The 23672-nt window shown below is 39.6% G+C and overlaps 1 protein-coding gene across 1 annotated transcript in view; it reads right to left on the bottom strand.

The window, feature by feature from the left end:
- The window catches only part of LOC140225684 (uncharacterized), a 157357-nt gene extending 136520 nt beyond the window's left edge, over positions 1–20837 (bottom strand). The window contains exon 1 of the mRNA XM_072305330.1: positions 20108–20837. Coding sequence (XP_072161431.1) covers positions 20108–20129 — 22 coding nt within the window. The 5' untranslated portion in view covers positions 20130–20837. The remainder of the gene's footprint in view (positions 1–20107) is intronic.
- Positions 20838–23672: the final 2835 nt, after the last annotated feature.

Raw genomic sequence — 23672 nt, forward strand, 5'->3', positions numbered from 1 at the left:
ACAGATTACACGGGTGGCTGCATTCACAACCACGATCAGTAACCTTGAGTGCCCAATTGGTTGGTAAAATCTGCCTCATTATTTTTCAATGCAGGGCCGAATTTATTCGCAAAAAACGGGCGTACTTAAATGAAGGGTGGCAATTTAAAATCAGGTAAGCGCCGTTAGGGGCTGCTAAGATATTATGCACTGTGTTCCGCATGTACTTATGACTCGGTTTCCATGATCAAAATGATCTCATCAAAATGGATCATCGGCGATGCGGCTGTTGAGTGTTACCGATCAAAATTAAGATAATATCAAAAATATAAAAAATCAAAAATAAGAATCATTCCCTGTTCACTATTCAAGTTGATTAAAATGTAGAAGTGCCTTTTAATTTTGATCGACAACATTAATTGAACAGTCGCATCAACGCACAATGGAACAAGTCTTGGAAAGAAGTTATACATTAATTTTTTGAAAAAAAAATTGTAAAATTTTACTTTTATTTCGTCAAAGTTCTAATTTTAAGGGGTTCCTCTAGTAGGAAATGTTACGGGAAAACCAATGAAACTACCTTTAAAGCATGAACATTTCATATTAATGAATATATATGATTTTAAAGTTTTTAAATCATACCTCGCCCATTGACTCTGTCCAGTGGGCGAAGATCCATTCAGATAGGAGCATTTTGATCGTATGGACCTAGCTTTTACTGCTTCATTTCGAGGACTCTTATCTGGGTCGTCTTTTTTCTAAATTCTGATTTTATTTTAATTTGGAGAAAAACTATCATACGGTCTCTGGATTCCTCCGTGAAATGGGAGGAACAGTTGCATCATCTTAGCGACGCGTCAGCGCTTACCAGATTTTGAATTTCCTCTCTTTGGATTGCCTGGGATGTGTAATGACTGTACAAATCCGATCTTTACCTATGCAAACTTATCTTGGGCCTGATTACTTCTACTGTGGCGTGGCGTGCATTGCGATGAGTCGATTGATACGCTACTCAAACCTATGAAAAAAGATCGGTTATCAGAATGTTCGCAGCGAACACCTTAGTAATCGATTCTCTACCATGTAGCTTCAAATGGCGAGATATCGATAATCGATCATTCACGCTTCGCCGCACTGCTTCTAAATGTAGCCATTTTTTTACTCGAAGGGAGCCAAAAAAATTCAAGAAAAGTACTTACGAACATGCAAGAATATTCCGATCATTAGGGCAAGAACTTACCTGCAACAAAAAGAAACAAACGAAGTACGATGAGATTTAAAAAAAATCAAGCAAAAGACAACAATATAAAACAATAAAATCATTTCTCAAATTAGTGGTGCTAAAACAAGTCTCCCATTTGCTAAGCGCACATCGTAGACTCTAGTGGTCGCATCATATACGCTCTTTTGACTCTTCAAATTGTCAAATTTTTCGTCCTATCAATACTCAGAGAATCCCTGTGCCAATATATATGATTTTGGGTCATTGACGGGTAAGAATATTTGTTAGAGCGCACAGACTCCACATTTTGGAATTATATTCCTGGGGCCAGGAGTTTTAATTCCATCCTGGTCATGGGACATAAAGGACCTCCTTTTTTAAGCCGAGAAAAGTAAATTTCGCCGAGGCACCAATTTTTTCGTATGATAAACATTATTGACAGAAAAATCGTTGCCTCTTTGACGTAAGGGCGTATCTTGATCGCCACGTGAGCCCTGCGGGCTGATTATGGAAATTGATTGGCAAAAGCTATGGAAAAGAAGACATAGGCGGTTTGGAGCGATCCTATTGGTTGAAATGTGTGTGTGTGTGTGTGTGTGTGGTTCTGATAGACTAAGGGAGAAAATTATGGACTAACTGTCGGGTTTCTTGTAGGTTGCCGTTAGTTCATCTATTACCTACTGCCTTGGTCCATTCCAACTACCAGCTTCCACCAATAGGTTTCCTCCATATCCCGTTTGTCATCTTTGTCTATAGCTGTGTCTGTCAATTTCAATAATCGGCCCTCTGTACTACATATAAATCCATGCTTTCTGGGGCTCATGCGGAAATTAAGGTACGCCATTCCACCCGATAGGCGACGAGGCATAAAAAAATGTCGAGATTCCGAGAGTGGGCCGATTTTGGCCTTTATCGACAATCCTCCTCACTGGAAAAAAAAAAAAAACACATTGGATCTAGAGTCTAGACTCTTGAAAACATTGACAAGAAAAAATACTCTTGATTCAATCAGATTTAAGCTTAAATCAAAAGGAAATTTGCTCAAATTAAGAGGCTTGGTTCTTGATTTAAGCCAGATTCTGATTGAATCAAGAGTATTTTTTCTTGTTGATGTTTTTGAGAGTCTGGACTCTAGATCCAATGTGTTTTTTTTTTCCAGTCCTCAGTTTATTGTTGTAATCCAGCTGTACGAAAAAGAACGAAAACATCTTTCGAGGCACGGTCGCGTTTACTGAAATCGAAAATGAGTAATTTGCGAAACAAAATAACTCTGTTGGGCCTCATCGGATTTGGAGTGGCGCCTCCCGTCACCCCAATCGGCCCCCATCCATCCGCGTCGCGAGGTTTTTTCGAGTTTTACGACCTGAGTCATTTTCGAGCCTCTGCACGTGCTACTCAACGCCGCAAAGAAATATATTCACGTACAGGGTGTTTCAGGGCTAGACGATCAGGAAGTTCAAAATGAGATTCTTTTTTTGTACGTATAGTTTTCTTTTCAACAAGAGTGTTGACGGCCGGAGCTATACAGCCTCCAACTTTTCCGTTATACGCCTCCTTCGACTGGAAATTTTGATGAGACCATCAAATAATTCAGCACTTATGATTAAGAAGGATAGTCTCTTTCAATGAGTTTCCACCTGTAATCTTTGTCGGAAGTCAGAAAAAAACGAACATTTAGGGAGCCGTACCGCCGCGCCGCGATGTAACTCTAACTTGGCGCACTTTTTAAGAAATTTTTGAGATGTAAAAAATCTATCATGGTCTACAGAATATACCCTCGTGTAGTTTGGCCGGTTACTCCTGGAACACCTTATATAATGTGTACTTTTCGTACCCTCATTGCTGCTTGAACACACTGGAAAAAATACACATTGGATCTGGAGTCCAGACTCTTGAAAACATTGACAAGAAAAAGGACTCTTGATTCAATCAGATTTAAGCTTAAATCAAGAGGAAATCCGCTCAAATTAAGAGGCTTGGTTCTTGATTTAAGCTTAAATCGGATTGAATCAAGAGTATTTTTTCTTGTCGATGTTTTTAAGAGTCAGGACTCTAGATCCAATGTGTTTATTTTTTCCAGTGCAGTGAAAGAGCTTAGGTACACTTCGCAATGAGCTCTGTTAGGTGTTGAGTTCCTAATACTCTGGATTTCTCACGAAAAAGAGCTATACCATGCTAAGCGAAAAGAGAAAACGTCACATGAACCTTCAGGAATTTCCAACCCTTTGTTAAAATACGATTTTTCTGAGAAAATATTGAATACTTTATCTTTACTTTTCCGTAGTGTTCTATTTGCAAATAGTCAAACTGTTTAAAAGTCTCGGGAATAAAATTCATGACACGTCTTCAAGATGAATATTTTGTCTGGAGACGTTTGGCAGCACTTGAATGTTCATACGGCGTTTTTACTTCGCTTAAATAGAGGAACAGCTATTGGCGAGGTTTACGATCATATTAATGGTTTATGTTTCTCCATACCCAATTTACTTTGTAAAATAGGGGGATTCAACTAGGTCTCTTTCTTGAAATGGGATTTGTTGGGTGGTGATCAGATTATATTTTTGGGCGATGATTTTGAAATCTTCGTGTAAATCATGCTTTTTTCCTCAAAGCACATTCTCGGCAGTGGCGTGGCGTGAATTGCGATGTATCGATTGATATGTCATTTAAACTTATGGTAAAGAATCGATTATTAAGGAGTTCGCTGTGAACGCCTTGTTTATCGAACCTTTTCCATAGGTTTAAATGACATATCAATCGATATACAGCAAATCACGCCACGCCACTGATTCTCGGAGGTAACACACAACGCTTGGAGAGAAATGATAATGAGCGTGCGGTAAATGCTCACATGTTGGAAATGTTCTCAGAGACTACCTACATCCTTGGGGTTGGATAAATGGCTTTGAAGTTGTACAGAGGCCAACAACTTCGGATCTTTTTTTTTTTTTTTGATCGATTATGCTGTGATGGATAGGTCACTCGTACTTTCTGGCAAACTCGATCCAATCTTGAGCATTGACATGAAGGTGTCTCTTTCAGTAAAGGCTCAAAAATTCTTGTGGGCATTCTGCCTAAAATTTGAAATAAAGGAGAAAGGAAAATTAACGAAGTATATCATAATTAGTCTAACTGTGCTTAACGTTGCATACACTGGAAAAAAACACATTGGATCTAGAGTTCAGACTCTTAAAACATGGACAAGAAAAAATACTCTTGATTCAATCGGATTTTTGCTTAAATCAAGAACCAAGCCTCTTAATTTGAGCGGATTTCCTTTTGATTTAAGCTTAAATCTGATTGAATCAAGAGTCCTTTTTCTTGTCAATGTTTTCAAGAGTCTGGACTCTAGATCTAATGTGTTTTTTTTCCAGTGTAAGTTTCACTCACGTTTCCGATATAAACAGAAAATAAAACAGTATAACGCCTTAAAATATTCTTTGTATTTTCCTCAAATTGGGGAAGTATACTTGCGAAAATTCAAGTCATGGTCGGTTTATTTTTTATGAAAAAATTAAAATCAGAGAATATTAGGCAACATCTCATGTAGGTAAGCTGATCCGTTAAAAATACACACCACTTCACACCTCAGTTTTCTCATTCACGTCGATTCGGCCCACAAATTCTCAAATCGACGGTAATTCGTGTATTTTACATACATTTCCCGCAGTGTGAAGTAGGGCAGTGGAACTCGCGGACGGTGCGTAACTGCACCACCGTGCTACGGAAAAAAACCGTATGTGCATTACTGCGTGAGCCATGATTACCACACGCTCATATGCGTCTCGCTTCTCATCCCAGAACGCACTTACGGTTCTTTCCCGCGGTACGGCGGTGCAGTGTGGAGTATGGGAAAACGACCGCAAAGAGCGAGCGATCAGCCGAGCCGATGAACCGATGGATGTCCTTGATTATTAATTTACGGAGCAAATCACCGCCATCCGTGAGCGGTTTCCCACTTTTCATTTTCTCCGTGGAAACGGAGTCGGTGCATCCATTTGAAAGATGATCGCTGTCCGCTGGTAGCGGTGAGGCTCGTTCCATTCGAAAACGGCGTATGAAACACACCTCTCTAAATCGCTTCATTCCGATGACATCCACGCGATGATCGCGGTTAAAAGAAGGACTCCGTTGCGCTGATTGCTCCAACTGACTCCAAAATTACTTTAAAGCAATTTCATTTTCGCTGGAAAAAAACACATTGGATCTAGAGTCCAGACTCTTGAAAACAATGACAAGAAAAAGGACTCTTGATTCAATCAGATTTAAGCTTAAATCAATAGGAAATCCGCTCAAATTAAGAGGCTTGGTTCTTGATTTAAGCTTAAATCTGATTGAATCAAGAGTATTCTTTCTTGTCGATGTTTTTAAGAGTCATGGACTCTAGATCCAATGTGTTTTTTCCAGTGTTCTTTAGGAGGGAATCCTACTCGGACGTATTTCTATCAAACAGAATTATGTGCAGAGGGAAAGATGGGGTGTGCTCGTTCGTTCTCGGGCCATAAGAATGAATGGGAAATATAACGCTCCAGTGACGTCATCGGCAACGAGAGAAACAACGATCGGTCTTTAACTCATGAGCCCTGTCTACAATGCTCTAAATTCATGCTCACGGCTCATGGGTGCCGCACTTAGTTGTGTGCCTAGTGCCGCCCAAACAAAAAAAAAAAAAATTATCTTGGGAATCCGCGGTTAATCAAACTCGCCGATAAGCAGACCGCGGATAATGGAGATGTTGCATGTGTGAGGAATTTGCGATTTGACCAATGATTATTTTGCAAAAGTTTGCGAGAAACACGATGGCCCCACTGATTTTCTCTGAAATCAACTTCTAAAGTCAAAAAAGCTCTCAAGTTGAGGCAAAAATGGAGGGGATATCCCACGTTATTCTGAGAGTCCACTTCTACATCAAGACAAACTCTCCATGCAAAGATAGGGAGCGAATACATTAGCAGAGTTGCCGTGTTTCTAGTTTTGGAGTCCCCAAATAAAGTGGCAATCCTGTCAAAGTATTTGCTCCCTATCTTTGCATGGTTGACGTAAAGGTGGACTCTCAGGATAGCGTGGGATATCCCCTCCATTTTGGCCTCAACTTGAGAGCTTTTTTTGAGCTTGGGAGTTGTTTTCAGAGAAAACTAGTGGCACCATCGTGTTTCTCGAGAACTTTTACATAAGAATCAACAGTCAAATCGCAAATTCCTCACACATGCAACATCTCCATTGGGCAGCTCCTGCAATCCAATGATGAGAAATTTTCCGACGAACGCTGGTTTGAGAGTCAGGAGCATGGTGAAAAGGGAGAAAGCAAGAGGGAAAGTGCATCTCGAGAGGTCTGGAAGAGGGGACACCCTCGGGACGGGTTGCAGGGAGGCGGAAGGGACACCGAGCGGGGGGCAGTCGTCATGGCAACCGCGCGGAAACAACAAAATTAGCAGACGCCGATCCCCAGGACCCCAGGACCGTGGCCTCCGTTTTTGCGAATTGGAGAGCAACCCTTGATAAATCCGAGTCCAAGGGGATCACGCGGTGCGTGGTAACACGGGAGGCCTTTGTCAAAGTTCAGAGGTGGGTGCCTTTGCCGTTAGTCCTTTTCCGCGTTTGTTATCCAGTCGTAAAAAGTGCATCCAAAAATGTGAATGGAGATGTTGCATGTGTGAGGAATTTGCGATTTGACTGTTGATTCTGGTGTCAAAGTTCGCGCGAAACACGATGGTGCCACTGGTTTTCTCTGAAATCAACTCCCAAGCTCAAAAAAAACTCTCAAGTTGAGGCCAAAATGGAGGGGGATATTCGACGCTATTCTGAGAGTCCACCTTTACATCAAAAAAAACTCTCCATGCAAAGATAGAGACCGAATACATTAGCAGTGATGCTGTGTTTTCAGTTTTGGAGTCCCCAAATAAAGTGGCAGCCCTGTCAATGTATTTGCTCCCTATCTTTGCATAAAGAGTTTGTTTTGATGAAGAGGTGGACTCTCAGAATAGCGTGGGATATCCCCTCCATTTTGGCCTCAACTTGAGAGCTTTTTTTGAGCTTGGAAGTTAATTTCAGGGAAAACCAGTGGCACCATCGGGTTTCTTGCAAACTTTCACATTAGAATCAACAGTCAAATCGCAAATTCCTAACACATGCAACATCTCCATTCGACTGGCATAGAGTTTTGTTTTTCTCGTGACCGGGCAATTCAAAGTTCCCGTAAACAATGGACGATAAAAACGTTAATATCTTACAATTAGCTAGAAGATGATTTCAATAGTTCCTGTTGCGCGAATCGTGTTCTACGTGAAATTCTGTTAAAGAATCATGTATCAGAATTCTTAAATATGTACCGTGTTTAATGACCCATTCAATCTAAAAAAGCGAACATAGAGAACTTTCCTAGCTTCTCTCAGTAAAAATCTTTTATCGGGAGAAACAGGGCAACGATGCAATGCTGATACGGCGCCCGTTGAAACACAAAATAGGCCTTTTAAGCCCCATCGTTCGATGCCGCGAATATCTTAGCGAAAGTTCGAATACTCGCGCCAAACACGGTGCGGTCGGCATCAATCTCATATCAGCGCCTGCAAGACTGTGGGAATACTTCAAGCATTGCGCCAAACAGTGCTGTCGGTGTCAAATGCGTATTAGCGCCTACAAGCCTGCATGAATACTTCTCGCATTGCACCAAACGCAATGCAAGAGTTATTTGCGATAACTATTCGACCACGGGTGTAGGCACATTGCCGCTCGCTGGATTGAAGGCGCATCACACTGTGAAGGACTCGGAGCAAATGCATTGACAGGGCTGCCACTTTATTTGGGGACTCCAAAACTGAAAACATGGCAACCCTGATAATGTATTTGCTCCGTATCTTTGCATGGAGAGTTTGTTTTGATGTAGAGGTTGACTCTCAGGATAGCGTGGGATATCCCCTCCATTTTGGCCTCAACTTGAGAGCTTTTTTTGAGCTTGGGAGTTGATTTCAAGAGAAAACCAGTGGCACCATCGTGTTTCTCGCAAACTTTTCCGTAAGAATCAACAGTCAAATCACAAATTCCTCACACATGCAACATCTCCATTGCTTAAATTGGATTGCATTTTGCAAGAAGGAACCAAGAGCATTATTTCAATGTCGCTAAGATTATGCAACTTGGTTCACTTTGCAAATATAAACTGATCATTCAAGCAATGTTCATCTTTACTGTCAATAAACTATAAAGTCATGACGAAAGTGACCTTCGTAAATTCAATTTTTTGCGTGATTTCAGTAATTGAATTGCAAAGAATGTCAATTGCACAATCCTAGCAACGTTGGAATTCTGTTGGTTCCTTTTTGCAGAATACAATCTAATTGGTCAGTCGCGCTTTTCAAAGAATAGTGTTTTGATGGTTTCAGCTGATGGATTAGGAAAAACTAATGGTCACAATCTAATTGCAAGATGTTGATCGAAAGTACAAAATTTTTCGCACTAGCTAATTGTCATTTGCTTTTGTAGTGAATATAAAGCGGAATGCGCGTTTCAAATTGAAGCTATCAATTGAAAACCATCAACCAAGTGCAAATGCAAGCGAATGCGCAAAAGTTTCATGATTTTCCATTTACAGGAATTAAAGACTTGAATTTGTAGTCGAGGAACTTTCCTCTCGAAGCAAGAATAACATAGCTTGAGTCACGTTTCTGCTTGTAATATGCAATATTCTTCTTGATAAAAGAATCTTTTCGTCTTGATTCATGGAAATCCTGATCTTGGTGGCAAATTGAACAATATTTCCAATTAAAATAAGTCTTATTTGCCGGTGTTCTTACAAATTATTATCCTCAGGATTCATATCCCTACGCACTGATAATCTTTACGGATATACAGGACTTAATTTTGCGAATAGGTACTACACTGTCTGACTCACATTGGAAAAAAAAAGTCACTTAGATCTAAAGTCCAGACTCTTAATAACATTGACAAGAAAAGACACAATTGATTCAATCCGATTTTTCCTAGAATCGAAGAGCCTCTTGATTTAGGCGACATTTCCCTCTGATTCAAGCGTATAGTCCGATTGAATGAAGAGCTTTTTTCTTGACAATGTTTTTAAGAGTCTGGACTCTAGATCTAAGCGACTTTTTTTCCAGTGCATTTGTAAAATATTTTATCTCCATTGAATAGCAAATGGCAAATCCACTGTTTCTTCAGTGAGCTGGAAATAGCAGTTCCTAATAGCAAAATGTGGTCCAATTAGAAAGACGTGGGTATCACAGGCGAGGTGTGGTAAACAAAGCTCTTATGCTGAGGTTCTCACGAGAAGTTGCGCAGAACGGGTTTCTTAAAAAGTGGATCTATGCAAATTAGGGTCAGTCCCTTCTTGTCCCTTAAACTCATACGAGATGAAACCACTTCGGATGAAGCTTAGCTAGGGGTTGCGATTTCTGAAGGTGCACTTTCACAGTCCCGAGCATCAGTGGCGTGGCGTGCATTGCGATGTATCTGATCTGTTATGCCATTTAAACCTATGATAAAGGATCGATTATAAGGTGTTCGCTGCGAACACCCTGTTTACTCGATTCTTTATCCATAGGTTTAAATGGCATAACAATCGATATATCGCATCATTCACGCCACACCCACTGGTCCCGAGACATGAGTAACTGACGCAGAGCTTCGACACTCTTCGTGCATTTAACTCAATGATTGTGAAAAAAATCCCAAGCAGATTTTTTGGGTTTAGTCAGTATGGTCATCTGATGCTTTACCCTTACTAATACATGCGGATTCAAGGATAAACGAGAAACGTTTAACTGGCGATGAGAGATCGAATATTTGGACTATTCTGCCATGCCAAGAAAAAACACCATATGAACATTCGAAAGCTGCCACATTTCCTCCGATAAAATCTTGATTTTTGAGGAAAGTTATGAATATTTTATCTTAAAATTTTGGGATGATTTAGATCTGGTTGAGACTAATATTTTTTGCAAACACTGAACAAAAAGTAGCTTAGATCTAGATTCCAGACTCTTAATAATATTGACGAGAAAAAGTACTCTTGATTCAACCAGAGTTTTCCTGAATCGAAGAGCCAAGCCTCTTGATTTAGGCGGACTTCCTTTTGATTCAAGCAAAAATCCGATCGAATCAAGAGTTATTTGAGATTTTTTCTTGTCAATGTTTTAAGAGTCTGGACTCTTGATACAAGCGACTTTTTTTCCAGTGAAATTAAAGGAAAAATATTGTTAGAATTCCCGGAAAATTCATATTTCATGGAAAGATATTTAACGACGTCTGAAGGCTCATACGGCTATCTTCCCTAGCACGGTAGTATTTCGTGCTGAAAGGCACTGTGAAAATGAGTTAAATCAAAAGCATGCAAACCCTGTACACATAGTTTCTTTTGATTTAATCCACTTTCAAATAGTTCCTTTTAGCTCAAATACGATTATTTTGATTACCCCTTTGTCAGTAAAAACTTCATTAAAGCAAATTGCGGCTGAGCGAGAGAATCAATATGTTCAGGTGGCACGAGAAAAAAATGAATTATTTTTAAAACCTCCTGGCGCCGTGCAACAACCTGAGAGCCGGAATTAAAAATGCACACTGTCAGACACGCGAAGCTTTTTGTACGTCGTCAGCAAATTTATATGAAAATCTACCGCGACAGCGCGTCAGATAGGTAAACGTTCGAGTCAGGCTTACGAGACGAATTTTTTTCCCCGAGCGCTTCAACTCGTTTGCTCCGATGGAAAGTGATAGCGCACGCTTTTGCATTGTTACCATTTTGTAAGAGTAACACATCAACTTTTCCACGAAATCATCTGCGAGCTATGAATGAACTGGATTTGTGATTTCGACATGAATGGCAAAGCTGAAAATCGATCCCCATCTACACTCGAGGTTTACTATACAATCAGTGCTGAGAAAAAAAGGAGGACGAAGAAGAAAAGGGTCGTTCACCTCCATGGCTCACCTGCGATGCTGAGAAGGTTGAGAAAGGCTGAGTTAGGTTAGAGAGAGGACAAGAAGAAGAACCTACGAGATGGTTGCCAAATGAACGGCATTAAAATTGCATAGAGTTATTTGTAGGATGGAGCTCACATGAAAATTAAGGTACTACTTTAGGTCAGAGGAGACACGAAATGTTTATAAATCTACCGAGTTAAGGCAGAGGTCCGTATTAACATACATGAGTCGCCACCTTTTCCCCCGATAAAATATTCATATCTGAGAAAATTTTGAATGTATGTCCTTGGAACTTTCAAATTTTTAAAAATTAAATTGCCAGGAAAAATCCTATAAAAATTGGAAGATGGGCATTCACAAGTTTTTCGGAAAAATGTGACTAACTTATCTAAAAAAATATAATCATTTTACCGAGGAAATTTTGTAACTCTCAAACGTTCATACGGCGTTTTTCCTTAGCACGGCGGTATAGACATTAATTACTTTACTAAATCTGCAATTTTTTTTGTATATTTACTGTCGAATTTTACATGATAAGGGGTGCTTTCTATGGAATTTTTTTACGAGAAAACAACGAAACCACCTCTAAAACCTCTACGTTTCGTAATAACGGAGTTACTATACATATAGAGCTTTTAAAGTTTCCACATTTTGTCCAACTTCTCCGACTGACTTGTCTCATTGTGCGGTGTTAGTACCTTAGCACGGCAGTGTATGCCACCAAAATCCGCACACGTGGCAACGAGAGGCAGGGTGTCCCTTGCGCAAGGAAGGGTTTAAGAGACGTCGGGATAGGCAGAATGCAGATCCGGTGTGAGTTTCAAGTGCACACAAGGGCACATCTATGGCCGTGTTACGGAAAAAAACCGTAAGTGCATTTGCCGTAAGCGCCACGGTTAGAACATGTTCTTATGTGTCCCATGGCTCATCCCGGACTGGACTTACGGCTCTTTTCCGTAGCACGGGAGATCAAGAGGGAGTGACATCAGATTCCCCTTCCTCCTCATTCTCCGGAGAGTAAAGAAGGATCCCTGAATCCGGGTCACAAAAAAGGACCCTCGACGCTTTTAATCCGATCCGGGCAGGTAGGAGACTATTGTCCTCGAGACTTGAGCCGGGATGATCTGGATCGAACACGATTCTGCACATTATATTCTTATCATTTGAGTTTATTTTTTACGCATTGAATGATAAAAAATCACCGATCGATATCATGAGGTGTGAGATTTCACAGCATATTTACGGGAGTGAATCATTTTACACTTCGTTATTTTTTCGGATGGGGATAAAAATCTAGTCTCGCCTCGTATATCTTTCGGGAGGTGCCTTATCACGCCTGTCGCATGGGTTGCATTTTTTTGCAATACGGAACTTCTACTCGTGGCTCATCCATGAAAGCACCTATGTGGGTAGGGAAAACTAATGGTAAATACGTTGTTTCTAAAATGACACAGACACAGAATGAAGACAAAATGAAGTTCAATTAGACTGCATTTAGGAACGGCGAACGGCAAAGAACTACCATTTCTGACTTATTTATAAAAACACCTATCTATAAAAAGGAATGGCACATGCGATATTATTAAAATAAGCCTGATGTAACTAGTAGTTCTTTAATTTATAATGGACCGCGGTGCGCGATAAGGAATTACTGCTTTCTGAGGCTCATATGAGAAAAAGCACATGTGCCATTCGTTTCCTTGCGTAGATGGGTGACTTTACAGAGGAGTAAAAAAAAGTAGTTTCTTTATTGCAAATGTGGTCCAAATGTAGTCCAACTGTTCTGCCGTGTGATGAAAAATGCCGCAATAACATTCGGTACCAAATACTCCTACCAGAATTTATTTTCAACTAAAGTTGAAGTTATTTTCCTTTGAAATTGTCGGACACATTAGTTTAAATTGTGAAGAAAATTAAAAAACAATAATGTTACAGGTTGTTTAGAAAGCGATATGTTACGCCTGTTGAGTTTTCAGCCGTGATAAGGAAGAATATCGTAGGTACATTTGGGTATTACCGATTTACTTTTGGAAAACAATTTATTTGCGATTGAAATTATCAATATTTTTCATTGAAATTTTTAAACATTTCAGAACAGAATATGAATAAAATTCTATGAAAAATTCGCAAAATATTACACAAAAGTTTTAAGAAAATGCACCATATATCAGCAGAAAAACAACATCAAAAAGTTCGTGAGGTGGAATACACCGAGAGAGATTCATGAATATAACGGCCTAAGTCTGTCATTACCCGATTAAAAGCTCTTCGTAATTATTTCTCCAAGTTGTTTATCGGAGCTCACCACAACGGAGGTCATAAATGTTGCATTAATTTCGCTACCATAATGATGTTTAAGGCTTATCAATATAGTCAATGATTTGACCTACATCGAAGAAAATTGTTTCGAATGAAAAGAGATAATTTTGCACTTGTTGCCCAAAAATACGCAGGTTTCACCGCGGTTCACCCACATCCTATGGGAACATGGGGAACGGGTGCCAAGAATGGGATTCAAGAACATGGGGAACGGGTGCCAAGAATGGGATCCAACCACATGGGTTCTATTTTACGAATTAAACAATATATTTTTCTCCCGAGAAAACCACCTTTCCTCTATGGTCACTTACTTTGCAACTGTAATCAAAAACTTTTTGATCCCCGGCAATTCCTTTTTTTCCTATTGTCCATATTACTTTTTTCTTATGGGCGATTACTTTTTTCTTGCGGGCAATAACTTTTTTCTTGTGGGTAATTACCTTTCAACTGTATCCGATAACTTGTTGACCGCCGGAAATTACATTTTTCTTGTAGGCAATTATCTTTTAACTGTAACTTTCTGACTACCGTCAAAAACTCTTAAGTATCGGAAACTTGTCCATTGGAATTACATTCTTTTGGACGGCAGACAAATTATATGTTCATAGGAAATACTTTTTCACTGGAGTGATTGACTCGCAAATACAAACTAAAGGAATTTAGTGGTTTTGCTGCATATGGTACTTATTGACCTTAAGCTGTATGTCAGCCACCTCGCACATCTGATGACACCCTTCTCCCCGGATCAAATTAAACAGTGTAAGATGATCAGCTAATTACTTAACTTTTATCCCAGAAAATCTTTTAATCGGATTGGAAATTCAAGGAGCTACGTTCCATGGAAGAAAAACGGGTTTTTATTTTGCACCGAATTTTTGCTTGAATCGAGAGCCAACCCTCTAATTCAAGCGGATTTCCTTTTGATTCAAGCAAAAATTTGATTTAATCAAGAGTACTCTTTTTTGACAATTTTTTTAAGAATCTGGATTGTGTATCCAAGAGACTTGTTTGCCGGTGTTCCTCGGTGAAAAAGAACAACTTAAATCAATCCCGTTTTATTTTAAGAGGTACAATATCATCATTTCATGTTGATGATGTTACTGGTCGTAAGAGGTGAGTAATTTTAACCGTGCTACGGGGTGATGCCGAATTTGGGAGCGGCATTCGCGGCATGATGAGGAGGTGCATTAACTACGGCTGTAGATTAGTAATCGTAATAGTAAACAATGACGATCCAAGAATGAAGTGAGGGATAACTTATTAGATAAGTAGAGTTGAGTGGCATCGACGACGTAACAGTCGTAACATGTCAACAGACTCATACTTGTCGCAGCGATTTCGGTCCCCGATAAAACCGAAAATACCGATAAAAAACTTCCTTGTTACGGAAAAAATTCCGTTTGAGTCAAGGAGATGATCCGACAAATGTGACGGAGCCAAGCAAAAATAGCAGTTTTTTTAAAAAGAGCCCACACTGGAAAAAAGTCGCCCAGATTCTTGAAAAAAATGACAAGAAAAAATACTCTTGATTCAATGCTGCTTTTCGCTTGAATCAAAACGAAATCCGCTTAAACTAAGAGACTTGATTCTCGATTCAAGCAAAAATCCGATTGAATCAAGAGTATTTTTTCTTGTCGATATTTTTAAGAGTCTGCGGACTCTAGATCCAAGCTAATTTTTTCCAGTGTACCTACCTAACTTTAAAGAACGGTATTGTAGAAAACGAGAGCATATTATTGAGTCGAAATTTTCGATGGCTGTTAGTTGGATGTTGCGCAAATTATTCAGTTCTTAAAGCCAAAATACAAAAAAAATACTCCGGTCGTGGAAGCCGTCTTCACGGGCTTACAGACATACCGTCCGCATTCCGGGCTCAGAAGCTGAATGTTTTGGGCGTAGCACCCGGAGAAGTTGAAGCTACGGCTCCAGCACCCGGAACTTTCGGCTTCGGAGCCCGGAACGGACCGTATGTCTGTATAGCCCTAGACTTTTTTTCAGTGTATGAAACATACCATTTTCCTGATATATTCCAGATATTTGAGACGAGCTTTCCTTATTTTCTGCGCGAATAAATCGACTTTCATTAGTTTTAAAGTCAGTATATTTAATTAAATGAATCAAAAGTTGGACAAATACCCAGAAACTACACGAGGCACTCAGAAATTCCTGATATTTCCCGGTTTTCAGACACCTTAATTTCGCACAGGCTCACTAACTGGATCAAAAATCCTTGACGCATGCATCAGAGAGGAATCACCTCGTATTTCCATAAAAATGTTTACTTCCCCATGCTAGTCAACGCAACCGCAACGGTAAAAAAGCTCTGAGAAGAAATCAAAGGCAGACTCTGCGGTACGTACCGCGCACTTTACATTAAAAAATTAATTAAAGGGATAAATCCCGCAGTGCCCTGTTTTATACCCCTGCATGTCTTCGACAAAGCCACACGAATCCGAAAGCAGAGCTCGTTTTCCGGAGGAATGAACTGTGAACTTCGCCTCCTTTTTGCGTCAGCCTTACGCTACCGAGCTAAAAAAGAACGCCTTAAGAGCCTTCGGACGCTGCCAAACGGACGTATTTCTGTCAAACGAACTATTTGCATTATTACGTGAGCCCTGTTATGCATGTATTCTTATGGATCTCAGGGCTCATGTCTTAATGCACATAGTTCCGTTTGATAGATATCCGTCCAAATATCCTCCAATAAAAACCAACTTTAATGAGAAAATTGTGAATATTTTTTGACAAATTTTTCGGATTATTTTGCTCGAGATTTAATCTGAAATATCTAAAAATCGTATGAAAAAATATGCATAACTTTCCTTAAAAACAATGAAAACACACTAAAATACAAGAAAAAAAAATGGGTTTACAAGTCTAGAGGAGACATAAAACAACCAGGACGTTTCGAGCCAATTACATGCCCATTCTCAACTGGAACAGAAGCTAAAAATAAAAAAATTAAAACAAGAAAATGAACAAATATCGAACAAATATCATTTGTTTTTTGTATTTTCGTGTGTTTTTATTGTTGTCTGCTTTCGGGCTATTGTGTCTCTCGCTCTCTTTTCCTCAAAAATACATGTCTAATCCGGGTGAATCTGGCAACACTCGAAAGTTCACACGACGTGGTATTCTTCCTTAGCACGGCAGTGCGACTCCTGCGGACTGCGGAGACCGCAGCCCTCGCGTGATGTTTTGTTTCCGGGCGCGAGACCCGGCAAAAGTTCAGGAACATAAAAGTTCAAATTGAAAAAGCTCGGAGTGAATCCATGGCAGTACTGCCGTGCTGAGGAAAAACGCCGTATGGAAATTTGAGAGCTGCCAACATTCCTCCGATGAAACTTTTATTTTTAAGGAGCTTTATGAATGTTTTTCCTTGAAATTTTCAGGAGCTTTAAGTGAAATTGCGAGCAAAATAATCAGAAAAATTGGAAGATAAATATTCATAAATTTCCTCGAAAATTAGTGTTTTATCAAAAGAAATTTGGCAACAACTGGAGGCTCATACGGCGTTTTTCCTTAGCACGTCAGAGACATTGCTCATGCGGAACATTGCGGGCATGACATTGATATAACGAGCAAATAAATTGTTTCGATAAGGACCAAAATCGGCCCACTTTGGGATCCAAACATTTGTGTTGGGGCGATACTAACATTTTCCAAATGCGATCAAAGCAGTGGAGGAAGGAATCGAAAAAAAACCAAAAAACATTTTTTTTTCGACTTTCTGTTGCGGTACTCTCAAGTAATTTTTTCCAACTCCTAACTCTCTCCTAGGAGCGGAGTACTTGTTTGGTTTAAAAATTGAACTGAAAATTAAAAATTAAATTTGGTTTAAGAGCTCCAACTTTTTTATTGTTAATAGATAAATACTAGTCCCTTCCAGAAAATAATTTCGCTTCTTGCGCATAATTCGAAAACGCTCTCAAACGATGAAAAGGATCTTCAATTTGGTGATACAAAATCGACAAAAAAACTCTTTTGCTCCCGAAAATATGATCGTGCAACATGCGTTCAAAATTTGACCGGATTTTCCTTTGTGGTCGTTAGAAATAAGTCAGAAATTCGCAACATCTTGATTCAATCGGATTTTTGCTTAAATCAAGAACCAAGCCTCTTAATTTGAACGGATTTCCTTTTGATTTAAGCTTAAATCTGATTGAATCAAGAGTATTTTTTCTCGTCAATGTTATCAAGAGTCTGGACTCTCGATCCAATGTGTTTTTTTTCCAGTGTGAATTTCATCTATGTCTCTGATGTTCCCTCTGCCACTTGCGCGGTTACTCCTATATGCTAATTCGTCTCATCATTTCTCATCTGAATTCAAGCCTTGGGCTAGGTTGATCGAAAGTGCTCGAATGTTTCTGCCAAAGGTGACCTGTTTCACAACTGACCTCGCCAAATTCGGAGACATCAATGACTCCAGGAAGGGTAGCTCGATAGGGGAATCGAGAAATTTCGCCTGTTTTTCGCCGATTATTCCTTTCGATAAAATTGACCGCTTCGGCGTCAGTGCTAAATACAGCCGTGGTAAGTAAAAACGCCGTATAAACGTTCAAATTTTGCCAGATTTCTTCTTTCAAAGTATTCATTTTTGAGGAAAATTGTGCATATTTTTTCTTGAGGTTTAAAGACTTTTTAGATCAATTTACGAACGAAATCCTCTGAAAATTGGAGGAGATTATTCAAAAATTTTCCTAGTAATTCGCAATTTGTCTTAAGAAATTTGGCAACGTTTCAAGACTCATCCGGCGTTTCTCCTAAGGACGGCAGACTAGTTGTTAAGTTTGTTGCTTTGTTGCTTCTCGCGGTTATAGTTTTCGTTATGGCTAATCTAGTCGCGTCATTAGTCGACGTGATATCAGCGAACTTTGGCCTCTTCATCGATTTTTTTGTGTAAAAAGTCATCAGCGAGGTCATGATAGTGAAACTGTTGTGGAACACGGTAGAATAAAAGTGCGAAAGGAATTATATTGGAGGACAAAGTAGATCTATTTTATCTGGAAGAAAACAAGTGCATTGCGTTGCTATCAGAGTTCTCGTCGTCTCCCTTACGAAAAAACGTAACTCCATTACAATGTTGTTAAATTTTTCCTCGCAAATTGCATACCTATTAACTAGGATAATCTTGGGCATTTCTAACTAAATATTCACAGATATTTCCTTAGACTTCATACAAAAATCAGAGAGACTTTCGATAAAAATTACAAGAGGGCACTTTTGTAAAATTAATTAATTGCTTAAGTCAATTTAGCAACCTTGGAATGAAGTTACGTTCATTCGTCCAGGAGATGACGTTACGTACCTCACTTTCTGTTTCTAAACCAGATTCAGCTAATACTCGATGGTGAAGTTGCACGATGTTGCAACGTCGCATGCACCTGGCATTTGGGTCGTGGATGTTTTGTAGTCATATATAAAAAAATTGCCCTCGAATGTACCTAATTTCTGCGTAAAACATTTGACGCTTTCAAATGAAAAGGAACTATATCCATTGTAACATGAGTCCCAGCCGTGCATTTATACTTACGAATGTCAGGGCTCATGTAAGAATGGATACATATATTAACTTTTGATTTAAATAAGTCGTAATATACTAATTTCAACATCTCTTTATATTATTTCCTCGTGTCACACAGGATGGCATCAAATTTTCTGAGGAAAATTCAAGTCTGAAGATCACGCACTGCCATCTGACAAAATTCCTAGGAAAATTCTTGACATAGTTTTTGTAGACCATTTTTGCGGATGAAAAATGTATGGACAGCAAAACTGATGTGTTGGACCAGTTTCGCTCTTCCCTCTCCAATCCGGACAGTTTCACAATTTGTTTTTTCTTAAAAATGTACGGCTTTCATGGAATGACTATTTTTTTACTTATATTCTTTGTACCAAAGGTTACTTTTCGCGTTCAGGGACTTCCAGCTTCAGTTTTATGAGCAATCTCACGTCTGAAAGGAAAAGTCACTGTTCCATCTGCAAAACATGCAACTGTTGCTCTAATATAAACAAATAAAAGTTTGTCGAAATTTTGAACCATTGCAAAGAGAGACCATGAATTTTTCTTCACATGGCAATTATTCGATTACTAAACTCAGAACTCCGATTTCTCGAAGAATATGAGCCAAAGTTGCAACGTTTCGAAATTTCGACATGCACTTGTCCAACCATTTCATTTTTATAGAGGGAAAAATCGACATCATGTCCTGAAATTTTTCCTGAATTTCATTTACCACCTCGTTGTCATTCTATATAATGTTCCAGTCACGATGCTAATTTATTTTCTTCGAAGTGAGTATCGATCACCAAAAATCAATCATGTCCCAGACGAAAGAACGTAACTGCATTTCAACGTTACAAAATTTCCAGTCGAATTTTTGTATGAAATCTGTCAGGCATCTCCAACCGAAAATTTCACAGACTTTTCTACTAATCACTCGCAAAAATCTACAAAATTTTCGCTCAAAATTCCGTGTTCACATTCCTGAGAATAATTGAATGAATGAAGTCAATTTTGCGACCCTGGAATCAAGTTACGTTCATTCATCTGTGAAACTACGAATCGAGAGACGTTTAAATCAGACCACGTGGTTTCAGAATCAAGTTATCGAATTGTAACTTTTTAAGTACCAGAAGAGTTTTCAAACTTACGGATTCTTAAGGGTGAGGCCATGGTAATAAATCCTTCAGACAGAAACAGGAACAGATCAATCCAACATAACCCACAAAAAACCACTTATGACACACCGAAACTCCACCACCCGCGCGAATTATCACCACTATCAAAAAGGCGCCGATTCGTTTCAAAAAGCGCGAACGACTAAAACACCTCCGAAAATTGTAAACAAACACGCGTTATTGGTTACAGATCACACCACACTGGAAGCCAACTAAAGAAAAGATGAAACTGTAGCCAAAACAAAACAAAACAAAGATAAGACGACGGATCACTGATAAGAGATCAATGCCGTCATAGAATCCACGATGATAACTTTAAAATCCGAACACGTGATCACGAAGAGGTTATCCCGGAAAACCAACCGAGTTTCCCGACCCGCCGACACGAGCACTGGCTGGACACTGATCGGATCCACGGTGGTAATTTCAGGTGAGCGAAGCGAAGCGTTTATTAGCGATTGGCCACGGACCGCGTTGGACGGGAGCGGTTGCGGCTGACGAACCGGAGCGTTCGACAAAACGACACGAAAATCACTTCAACTCACCGACCGAGCTCGCTGACGAGACGAAACTCGAGCATCCACCTTTAAACCCGCCGATAACGCGCCAACGACAAGCCCGCGGCGCGACTGGACGAATACGCGACTGGCCAAAAACGCGACTGGAGGGATTTCGACCAGACCACACTGCGTGTTGCGAAACTGCAACCCTTCACGGGTTAGGGGAGGTTGCATCATAGTGCCCCCCCCCCCCCCGCCGCTCGCCGCACCCTTCCCGCCGCCTTGCACGCGCGCGCATCGCTACTGCACTTCCCGCTCCAGGCGAGACAAAGGACCCCCTCCCCTCCCCTCCCTTCCGCGAGGTTCCGCGGGTCTGGCTGCTTCATTCATTTTCTTCCTGCGCCTGTGTGTGTGTGTGTGTGTGTGAGTGCGTTCTCGGCCGCCGAATCTCGTATCACGCGGGTCTCGTCGTCGTCGCAAGTCGCAAGTCGCCCCCCCCCCCCCCCTCTTCGGGGCGGTGAAGTTCCGATTCGACAAAAGAGCGTTTACGCTGAGGTGAGCTTGAAAGTCGAGACTGTTGCGCGGTGTGGTGTAGAGTGTTGGGGCCGCAAAACGCTCTGGATTGCGGTTTCAGCGAGGTTCTTTCTCTTGCGTTGAATGGTGTTTGTCAAGAAATGAAAAATTGGAAATTCCGTGAAATATTTCATGAAATTTCACGAGACTATTATAAAATATCATATTTCTCAGGGGTTAGAGGATGCAACTCGCACTCGAATACACAACACTAGAAAACGGACACAGTTTCTAAATTTTGCGAAACACACTGGAGAAGAAAACGCATTGGATTTAGAGTCCAGACTCTTAAAAACATTGACAAGAAAAAATACTCTTGATCCAATCAGATTTTTTATTAAGTCAAAAGGAAATCCGCTAAAATTAAGAGGCTTGGTTCTTAATGTAAGCAGAAATCCGATTGAATCAAAAGTATTTTTTCTTGCCGATTTTTTTAAGAATCTGGACTCTAGATCCAATGTGTTTTTTTTTTTTTTTTCCAGTGCATGAAAAGGAACTGGTATTTTTCATAAATTTCGAAAATTCATGAAATATTTCGCGTGAAATTTCAACATTTTATTTTTCATGCTAAAATGCAGCCCTGGTGTTTGTTCGTAAGTTTTTTTGGATGGCTGATGCTCGCGGAAAAAAATGGATTGGTGATTTACCAATAAATTGTTACAAAATATGCCCGACATGTTTAAACTGTACATTTTACAAGAGTTTAAAGATAATTTGATCACGGGGTTGTTAAAGGAACCATTTTTTCATTGTAGGTAAAATCTACATTGAATTATGTCGGACACTTTTTTAACTACAAAATTGTTGAATCAGCAATTTCATTTTTTTTCCGTGTTGTTGAAGGTTTCGACGGAAAAGAAAACACAGGTATTGTGTATTATTTTTTTTCGGATTGGTGACATTGTTTCTTGGAACTAGGTGTTATTCTTTGTCACTTGATCGAGAGTTTTTTCAGAACTTTAAAAACATCTCGGTGGGTGGGAAATCTGAATTTCTATACAGGTGATAAAATCACTATTTTTGGGAATGAATTATTCCCTTGTAATTTAAGTCATTCCTTCTGATTAAATTTTAAAAAACCGCAGCATTTTTCAGTTCGGTTTCATTTTAAGAGGTAAAACATGAGCGAACACTCTTCGAACAAACGGCGTGTCGTATTCCGGGGTACGCATTTTTTTTTTTTTTTTTTTTTTTTTTTTTTTTTTTTTTTTTTTTTTCGACTTTAGCATTCGATGTGTCGATTCTAGTCTTGGTCTATGGTACGCTTCGACGAATTAAATGCCTTCATGTAATCTTCAGATGAAGTTGCGAGATGTACACAAGAAAATGTCCCTCTGAAATCATTACGGGACGCAAATGGAAACTAATGAATTCACCTGAAAAGTTATGAACCAGGGTACACGGTACACGGTACAAGGTACCATTTGCGAAAGGTGCTATTAGCATTCTGATCAAGGTTCCTCCTTCAAAATTTCACGGGAGACCTTCAAATCATGCTCCTATCTCTAAATCACAAAATATTTACTCCTTTAACATCTTGTAAAACAGTAAAAATAAGCCTCATTACTGATTGTGAGAAATACAGAGACCAGTGAAGCCAGTGCGCCGTCAATAATTTGCTATGCAACACGGACAATCGTTGAGCACGAATAGTTGCATCCTGTGGCGAATCGCAATGGACCACTAGACAAGGTACGAATTCGAGTATTTTGTCATAGTGTTCCTATTCAAAATGTAACGCACGATTTGCGCAACAACAACAACTAATTCCAAACCAAGGTATCAAAGTTTTTATCTAGAATTGGTTATAAAAAATTTGAATGTCCCGCGCTCACATTAAAATTTGAAAACCAAAACCGCGCTTTTCAATAGTTTTGGCAGGCTTTTTAAGAGGCAGTGAATGTTTCGCACCCTGTGTTCTCTTAAGTATAGGCAGCGTGCAACAGCCGAGCCGAAGCGCTGAGATCAGGGTTGCCACCTTTTCATGCCACAAAACTGTTAGGTACCATTCAGTATGCAATTTAACTAAAGTAGATGATGGTTTTTTATGAGCGGGAAGTTCATTAGGAAACTACTTAACATGATTTCTCGAAAACTTCTTTAATTTCTCTTCACTAATAGCAGAATATTCTGTAAAAAAAAAAATTATGAAATTGACTTTTTTTTTTCTTTAGAAAAATAAAAAAGGAGCGGAAATGTTGAAACACCGCACGATGACTGGTGGTTTCGCACTAAAGCCATCGATATGTATGTTATGTATATTAAGAGTTATTTTCATTATAATGTTCGAGGTACAAACCGTGCAATATACACTACGTGAAATTTTTAGGAGAAAATATAGATCTCCATGCTTAAATTCGCATTTTGTCCAGCGATCCATTGAGCATGAACTATGGGGCAACCGTATCAGACACTCCAAGGAGATACTTATTGGGCATAGATAGGTTTAAGTTCTACCAGGTTAC

The sequence above is a fragment of the Bemisia tabaci genome, chromosome 10, assembly GCF_918797505.1.
Source record: "Bemisia tabaci chromosome 10, PGI_BMITA_v3".
NCBI classification, from domain to species: Eukaryota; Metazoa; Arthropoda; class Insecta; order Hemiptera; family Aleyrodidae; genus Bemisia; species Bemisia tabaci.